The 9,579-nt window shown below is 36.8% G+C and overlaps 1 protein-coding gene across 13 annotated transcripts in view; it reads right to left on the minus strand.

The window, feature by feature from the left end:
• Positions 1-9,579, minus strand: part of LOC106871234 (myotubularin-related protein 13) — a 512,098-nt gene that overhangs the window by 19,397 nt on the left and 483,122 nt on the right. For all 13 annotated transcript variants that reach the window (XM_052967747.1, XM_052967743.1, XM_052967750.1 and 10 more), the window contains 5 exons: positions 9,209-9,387; positions 8,907-9,083; positions 7,740-7,844; positions 4,554-4,739; positions 3,481-3,789 (listed from right to left, as the gene is read on the minus strand). In XM_052967747.1, coding sequence (XP_052823707.1) covers positions 3,481-3,789; positions 4,554-4,739; positions 7,740-7,844; positions 8,907-9,083; positions 9,209-9,387 — 956 coding nt within the window. The remainder of the gene's footprint in view (positions 1-3,480; positions 3,790-4,553; positions 4,740-7,739; positions 7,845-8,906; positions 9,084-9,208; positions 9,388-9,579) is intronic.

A 9,579-nucleotide genomic window follows, 5' to 3' on the forward strand; every position in this document is an offset into this window, starting at 1 on the left:
TATATATATATATATATATATATATATATATATCATCATCATCATCATTTTAACATCCACTTTTCTGTGCTTGCATGGGTTGCACAAAATTTAATAAGTCAGATTTTCTACAACCATATGCCTTTCCTGTTACCAACTGTCACCAGTTTCCTAGCAGTGCAATATTTCCCTGTGGCCAGTTTTTCACAGGATATAGGAAATGAATAACACTGCTTGTATGACAATGACTTTCGTTTTCAGCTATCACATGATGTCAAAACACGGAAACATAGACACACATACATATACAATGGGTTTCCTTCAGTTTTGTCCATTAAATCCATTCACGAGGCTTTGGTTAGCCCACGGCTATAAAGCAGATGTCCAATGCACCACAAAGTGGGACTGAACCCAAAATCATGTAGTTGGGAAGCAAACATCTAATCCACACAGCCATGCCTCATCTATTATATTACATTTTGCACTCAGTGGCTCCAAAAAGAAAGAGGCATGGAGGTGCTAGTGTGAACCCAATATTGGGATCTGCTATATGCATTGACAGCAGTATAATGGATAAGGCAATTAAGGATATGAAGACAGAGAAAGCCCCTGGTCCATCAGGAATCACTGTTGAGATACTTAAAATATCTGGTGGAGTGGGATATGCTTTAGTCACACAAAAAGTTAAACAGCTTAACCAGGAAGGTGTCATCCCCAATGACTGATGCAGCAGCATTATAGTCAACTGTTACAAGAGTAAGGGAGATGCCTTAGATAGAAGTAACTATAGCGACATCAAATTGCTAGACTAGGTCATGAAAGATATAGAAAAAATTATATAGAAAGTGTTATAGGAACAAAATTAGATTAGGTGAAATGCAGTCAGGCTTTGTGCTGAGGAGAAGCACTATTGACACTATAGTCAGACAACTGCAGGAGAAGTATTTGGCTAACCATTGTACTTGATGTTTGTTGACTTAGAGAAAGCCTTTGACAGAGTACTCCACTTACTTATTTTGTGGGCTCTGAGAAAGCTAGGGGTAGAGAAGTGGCTTGTGAAAGCCATACTAGCCAAGTACAGAAGTTCTGTTAGTAAGGTGATAGTTAACAACATGTGTAGTAATGATTTTAGTGTACAGATAGGCGTTCATCAGGGTTCTCAGCCACATCCTAGTCATCATCATCTTCCAGACCATAACAGAGGAATTAAAACTGGCTGCCCCTAGGAACAGTTATATGCTTATGATCTTGCTCTTATAGCAGATTCTGCAACAGAACAAGAAAAGAAACTCTATGTGTGGAAGCAAAACTTAGAATCAAAGGGCTGTAAGGTTAACTTAGCAAAAACTATGGTTCTAGTAAGCAAGAAAATGGACAGGACCCTTACTCTATCAAGTAAATGGCCCTGTTTGACATGTAGGAACTGTGTAGGCAGGAATTCTATACAGTGTACCCAGTGCAAGCTACTGACAAACAAGTGCAGTGAAATAATAAGAAGGTTATAAGGTAGTACTTGAATGTGGAAGATGCACAGGAGCCATAAAAACCACAGACTTACCTACAGGACCTAATTAGCTGTGGGGGAGAATGCATGGAAAGTGTAATCACTAGAATAGGAATAAGATGACGAAAATCCAGAGAGCTTTTACCTCTTTTGGCAACCAAAGGTCTCTCTTTCTCTCTCTGAGCGAAAGAAAGATAGCGTGATGTATACAAACAGCAATGCCACATTGTAGTGAGACAAGGGCTCTGAATGCAGAAGACATGCAAAGACTAGAGAAGATTGAAGCTAGCATGTTCTACTGGATGTGCAATATCAGTGTACATGTGTGACAGAGACCTGTGCAAGAGAGAGGGCTATGCTGGTTTGATTGGTGACTGGCAAATTCCACTGTGGGAAATTCCACCACGGAAAATTCCACCAGGTAAATTTCACCACGGTATATTCCACCATGGTAAATTTCACCATAGGTGATATTATTAATATTATTATTATTATTATTATTATTATTATATAGGTTATGATATCATGGAAATAAAAAAAGAATGCATGAAAAATAATATCAATAATGTCAATGACTACAAAAAATATGAGGGAGAAAAATATTTAAGGAACAATCACATAAAGAAATATATGGTGAATACTCTAAACACCTGAATAGGAAGCAGTATCAAAAAGAGATTCATTGAAATTTATAAAACAAAGCAGATATTCAATGATAGATAAAAATATTATACAGTATTTACAAGACAGAAACAACTACTATGGAAGCAAAATGGCATGCAGATATTGTAAGAATCAAAGGAAATATCGAATATATGGCAATACAATGTGGAAAAATAGCACACACGAAATATAAAGAGAGACACGATGAGATAACCAAGATAATCTTTGCAATCCTACTACAGCAATATAACATACCAAAAAAAAAACAACAAAAAAAACCAGAAAATCAGAAACATGCAAATAGAAAAAGTAACAACAAATGAAAAGGTTAAGATTTTAGTAGATAGCTCAGTAATAACACCAAACCATATAGAAAGCAATAAACCTGATGTTACAATATGTGACCATGAAAGAAAAGAAACAATAATAATTGAAATTGGAATAACATCTGTCCATGGGTAGAATTTACCATGGTGGAATATACTAAGGTGGAATTTACCTATGGTGAAATTTACCTGGTGGAATTTACCTAGAACCAGTTTTATAATGTGACATGTATGGATATAGAGAGTTCTATACAGAAGTGCCGATCACATAAAGTGAATGAAACTTGTGGAAGAGGATGATCCAGGAAAACATTGGATGAAGTATTGAAGGCACTGAGACTTACAAAGGAGATGACAAAGGATCAAGATATCTGGTGCATTGCTGTACTCAAGAAGAACCATCCACCACAGCACAATTGATACCAGTGCTGGTGCCACATAAAAAGCATTGGTGCTGGTATCACATTAGAAGCACTGGTGTTGGTGCCACATAAAAAGTACCCAGTATGCTCAGTAAAGTGCTTGGCATTAGGAAGGATATCCAGCCATAGAAACCATGCCAGAACAGACAATGAAGCCTGGTGTGCCCCTCACCTTACCAGCTTGTCAAATCGTCCAGTCCATGCCAGCATGGAAAACAGATGTTAAATGATGATGATGACAATGATATATATTATTTTATGCTTTAATCAGTTTGATCTCAGATCATCATCAAATGTGTTATTCCAGTATGTTTGCATAGTAATACCATACTGGATTTGAACCAGGAAGCTATATTTTTAAACTTGAGTAATAGCATTTTTATCTACTAGATCACAATCTAAACTGTAAAATAGTGTACATAAATACAGACAGAAATAGTGTATACAGGTACAGACAGAAATAACGTATATAATACAGACAAAAAAACCTAAGAAAATTTGTTTTGCCATAGAAAGTTCGCTTTTTTTGTTTTTAATTAAATCTAGTTTTTAATAAAAACATGAAAGAAAGGGGGAGTTAACTCACCACATCATAATCTGATGGACTGTACATGAAGTTAAAGAAAACTGTGGAGCGCCGGTGATGTTTCTCAATGTAATCCCAGATAGATAAACCAATAACAGGAGTTGAAGAATGTTTGGGGGAGAACCCAGATTCTTCATCAGGGCCATCAACTTTTGGTGCCTTTTTTTCTTCCAACAGCCAACCAGCTTCCATCCTCTCAAATTCTGTGTCCATCATGAATGTTCGGAAACGGTTTGATACATAATGGTAGGCCATAAATTTCAGGAAATATTGGTTGTATTCAAAGGACAGTGGGAATTGACGGTGAATCTAAAAGAAAAATGAAAAACTATATACATCAGTATATAAAGGAGATGGGGGAGGGGAGGTAGGGGAGAAGAAGAAGTGGAAAGAGGCAGGGGATGGAAGGGGATGGAGAGGAAGAGGGGTGGTGGTAGCTGTACAGAGGTGAAGCACTACACACTTTTCCAAACCAAAGTTACATCAAAAGAAGCTTATGGTCACTAAGTTGAATTCCCCACCACTCCACATATTTCTTGTATCCTGGCAAAAACTTCACAGCAGACAAAGGAATCATAAGTCAATTCACCATAACAGTTGACCACATGTTTCATGAATGTCTCTGATGAAATTGAACAAAGAGGACTACAAAACTTCATTCCATCCATTTTATTCCTATCCACCTCCTTCTTTCATCATTTTTTACATTCCTCTCAATAGCTTTCTGTAAAAGGTCTTCTGTAACCAAACAACAACTCAAAACACTTTCAAAGAATCAATCGGTTCCAGCAATCCAGAATTCTACATTACTGGAATAAACAAATTTGTTTCTTGTGGTTAGAAACATGGAGATTCTAATGGTTATTATTTTCAATTATTAAAATATATAATTTATTGAAATATATTGCTGTAATGTTGATGGTTAAAAACTATTCTTATGCAACAACCTGATTGTGAATGCAATAAAACAAGGATATGTAGCAATGACACATACACAATGACAGAACTATGAACAAGTATATCTACCTTAGTGGAATGATATCAGAGTTTTAGAGAAACAGATATAGTCTTACCTGATGTACAATATCTAAGAACTGTAGGAAGATAGCAGCAAAACCACTGGCTTGGTTGGCTGCTGTCTGGTTACTTCGGTGAGTAAACCGATGACCACAAGACAACCATTCTTTCTCAATAAGAGCCTTGAAACCTTCCAATGTCCGATAATATGGGTCTAGTAATATCTGAGCAACACTTACAATCTGGAAGGAGAAAAAAAACATTAAATGTATGTATATATGGACACATATACCAACATATGGACTAGCATCTTCATCTTGGTTGCTATAGTCACAACATTTACTATTAAGTGTAACAGTTTAGCTAGTAAGCACGAGTTCAATTCCAGTTGCAGTCAAACAATATAAATGTTCTGATTCAAGTGAAATGAATGCACTAGGAAGAGACTAATTAACAGAACAATAGTTAACAGAATAATTTCAGTACAATAATTAAGAGGAAAATAATTAGAACAATCAACAGGAGAATACTTAACAGGGAAATAATAATAGAATATCCCTGGATAATGAAATGGAAATGATGAACCCCAGTGGATTTGATAAAGGCTTTGGTGCCTAATTTTAAGAACATCACTAAATAGAGAGGTACCTGAAAAAGCCTACAGGGTACAATGACTGAAACATTGTGACTATAAAAACAAGGATGAAGACACTGGTCTGAATTCATCAGTCTATAATAATGATACTGACACATATGCATTCAGTTTAGTGTATTTCAGAAATAAAGATGCATACACAATGGTAGTTTCTGCCAACAAATTTCTAAAACCAAAATTTGGAACAGGCATTGTGCAATTAATTAATATCAACCCTTGTATTGAACTGGTATTTACTTTATTCACCACCCCACACCAAACAAATACATAAAAAAAAAAGCAATGAACAAAATTTTCTCCTCAGTGAATTTTGTATAGAATATAGTTAATAATTAAATATTAGAGGTCATTAAATTAGATGATCTACTAATTTCACTATAAATTTAAATAAAAGATTGTGACATTTGGTAAATTGATGTCAATCTTTATAGAATAGATCTGTGATAAAAGGCCTGCCAGCCATATTGTCAGACAGTTTACTATAGACATTATCTGGAGTTCTTTCTTTAATTTTAGAGATGAAATAATATGATTACAAGGTTTGTCTGCTACTTCTAGCAGGTTGAGTGATTATTTAGAAGCTCCTTTTTCAGTTCGCATTATATAAATACTCACATAGAGATGAACTTGATACCCTCACATTTAAAATCAGAGTCTTTATCAACAGAGCTATGCAGGCAATATTTCATATATTAGAGAAATGTAAGTATTGTAAACAATTGACTTAATGAAGAGAGCGTCTACTTTATTTCTATTGGCCATGACTGATTACTACTACTACTACTGCAGCTGCTGTCACTGTCTGTTAGCAGAAGGTTAAACAAACTCAGCTGCTACATCTCAATCTTTCAAGTACATACACTGGCCAGTTGAAAAGTTCATAGGCTGATCAAGATACTTTCATGGAATGTGACCAAATAAGGTTTATTTGTCAACATAGTCCCCCTTGTGGTCCACACATTTCTTTCATCAGTGTTGCAGTGCTTAGATCCCATTGGTGAAGAATCTTTCATCCTGTTGATCAAAAAAGTTATCAGTAGCAAATATGATATAATCACTGTGATACTGGTTCCCAGCCAAATGTCTTTTTATTTTATGCTGGGGAACAAATGAGAGTCAGACGGGGCCAAATCAGGAGAACAGGGAGAAGGATCAATCAGTTCAAAGCCACAGTCAGGCACAGCAGCTATTGAAAGCAAGGACTTGTGTGCTGGAGCATTGCCCTGATGAAACAAGACCCCTCTGATCAGTTTTCCTGGGTGTTTGGTCTTGATAGCCTTTCGTAACTGCCTCAGCAAGTTAGCACAGTACTCTTCATTGATGGTGTGGCTCTTTTGAAGATAGTCAATAAACAATGCTTTTTACCATCACATTCCCTGCAGATGAAACAATCTTGGCCTTCTTTGGATCAGGTGAAGAGGGGTATTTCCACTGCATGGATTGTCTCTTTGTCTGTGGCTGAAAGTGATGAAGCCAACACTCATCCTGGGTTAGAAAACATTCAAAGAGACCAGCAAGGTCTGCCTCAAACAATGTCAGATTCTCCCATGAGGTGATCAGCCTGATGTGCTTTTGATCAGGTGTTAGAAGACGCAGCAGCCACTAAGCAGAAACTTTCATCATGTCAAGTTCATAGTACAGAATATTCTCAACTCTCTCATGGGATATGCTAACAGCATTGGATATTTGATTTATAGTCAATCATCTGTCATCCATCACTATGTGGTGAACACAATATTTTCTTTGGTGGTGATAGTTGTAAGACATCCAGACATTGGATCATCTTCAAGACACTCCTAAATTCAGCTGCCCACTTTTGCACTGTTGATAAAGCTGGAGTGTCATCCCTGAATGTAGCAACCATATCAGCATGAATGTTATTGTGTGCTAAAGCCTTTTTCAGCAGGTACTTGATAACACTATAATGCCATATTTTGCCCATTTTCAACAGACATCACTACTAATTACTTTTAAAGCCTTCTTTGAACAGTCAGATGTCAGTTTACCTGGAAAGAAACAATGTAGTTACTAATAAGGAGGGTTGAAATTGATGCTTTCAAGGTTTTTGTGAGGATGAGCCAGAAGAAGAGGACCATGACGTCAATGGTCAAGGGACTAACCAGAAGTTGTTGCCTCTCAAACTTCCCCCGCGAATGAAGAGTTGGTGAAGTCACTGCCCGTAGTTGAGGCTGTGGTCAGGGGAAATACGTTCAAGGCCCTGACATCAATGGTCAAAGGACTGACCGGAAGAGGAAGTGCAAGCAGGGAAGTATGGGGGAGACAGGATAGGGTCAGCCTCTTCTTGCCAGCTGAGGTATCATGAACAGACGTCAAGGAATTCGCTTCTGGGTTGGTTAGATAGCAGCTGCTTATACTGGGTGACAGGATAGGGCAGGATTGCTGGAGTGACTACTACTAGACAGGTGCAGACGAGAGAGGAAGGTCGGTGAATATTTTTTCATTTTCCACGCATGACAGTTTTACAGTTTCGGCACCACTCCTTCATAGTCAGTCTATGAACTTTTCAGCCCACTCTTGTAGAGTAGGTGAGGTGTTATTAATATAAATACCTGAGTACATCACTTACCTGAGTAGTTACATCCCAACCATCTTCTAGACAAATTATCACTGAAGAACCCTGTACATCCAGGAGATCAACCACAGCACCAGCCAACTGCATCACATTTTGTACCTGTAATATCATGGAGTTTAGTTTTTTATATATATATATATATATATATACACACACACACACACACACACACACATATAAACACATATATACATACAGACATACACACACAATGATTTTTAAAAGTTTACAAAATTTACCTGAAACAGAATCTATTTAACAATAGTAGATCTGAATAGAGCATTAATAAAACTAACTGAAAATAATTATGCGCAGAGAAAAAAAATAACTCCTTTTCTTGGTACAGATGGGAGACAACTTTATAGAGGTTTTTAACTTATTCTGTCCTTAGCAGCAAAACATTGCCTCCCTTTAGTAACAATTGTTGCTAGTATAAGCATAAGGCCAGCAATTTTGATAGGAAAGGATTCCTCAGTTACATCAACCCCAGGATTAGACAGGTACTTCATCAAGCCTCTGAAAAGATGAAAGACAAAGTGATACAAAGCAGGAACTTAGCTCAGTTTAGCCTGTCAAGAGCCATCACTAAGCACTGCTAGACATTTCATCTGCTGTTCTAACAATTCTACCAATGTACCATCTTCCTCCTAAACAATGAATCATTTAAATGATCATAACCATAGTTTTTATCAAGTTCTACATGTCAAACCTCTAAGTGAGGGGCATGAAGAAATACAATGACAGCGAAAAAAAACATAAAATCATTTAGGGACACTGACCAAATAGAAAAATAAAAGTTAATTGATAAATTACATATGAACCATCAATTACAAACAAATACCATTGTTATTCTCAAATGTTTAAATAATTAAATACACCATATATTTAGTACTCCAGTTTATTATTGGGATAAAACTGGATTAGAAATAGTTAGCTTAAAAGCTCTCAACAAATGGCTACCGATGAACCTGTAAATGAAAAATCTTTAATTTCTATTCTTAAGGAGGAGGAAATGAGAGTCTATGATGCTCATACTTTTCACATTAAGGCATGTAAAAGGACTCAAAACCAAGATTACTAGGACACAGGTGAACTCTGTGGTACTCATCATCAACAAAAAACTGTTTACAATATAAAGACTGAAGGTACTATTAATTCTACCTGTAAAAGCCACTCAGAATCTTCAACTCCTTTGTAGAGAGTGTGCTCAGGACTGGACGGTGGGGCACTAGGAACACAGGCCTTCATCAACTTCTTGAAGCTTGCTTTGATATGTCGCACTTCAAAGAAATCGACAGGAATGAAATCACACTGACGAAAAGAATCAACTTTGATGCCCTGAAAATATGAAGAAAGGGAACCATAACTGATGGCACATCATATAGTTCATGGAACTACAAACATTTGAGGTAGTATGGCCACAGACAAAGGCGTTTAAAATGTATAAGGTTAAAAATACTTACCTTCATTTGTGCTTTTTCACCCAGTATATGCAAAGAAACTTTGTGTAATCCTTGTACAGAACTATTAACAATGTCTCCCTTGGGATCCAAGCTGCCATTCTGACGTAAAGTTCGATTAGATTCAAGGCTTCCTGTTTGAAGTTTGGGTTTTTCTCGAAAACTACCAATCCTTCCCAATGCTGAAAGTGAAAGTACAACAGGATTATATGAACTGAATAATTAATACAACCAGTAACATTAGCAATGCTGTGAAGAGAATGTTAGGAAAACAATACTAGATCTTACAGGTCAGTACTGAGTGTAAGGTGTGTGCACTTCACAAAACAGCTACATGGATAGAGAGAGAGAGAGAGAGAGAGAGAGAGAGAGAG

Source organism: Octopus bimaculoides, chromosome 5 (genome assembly GCF_001194135.2).
Source record: "Octopus bimaculoides isolate UCB-OBI-ISO-001 chromosome 5, ASM119413v2, whole genome shotgun sequence".
Classification (NCBI taxonomy): domain Eukaryota; kingdom Metazoa; phylum Mollusca; class Cephalopoda; order Octopoda; family Octopodidae; genus Octopus; species Octopus bimaculoides.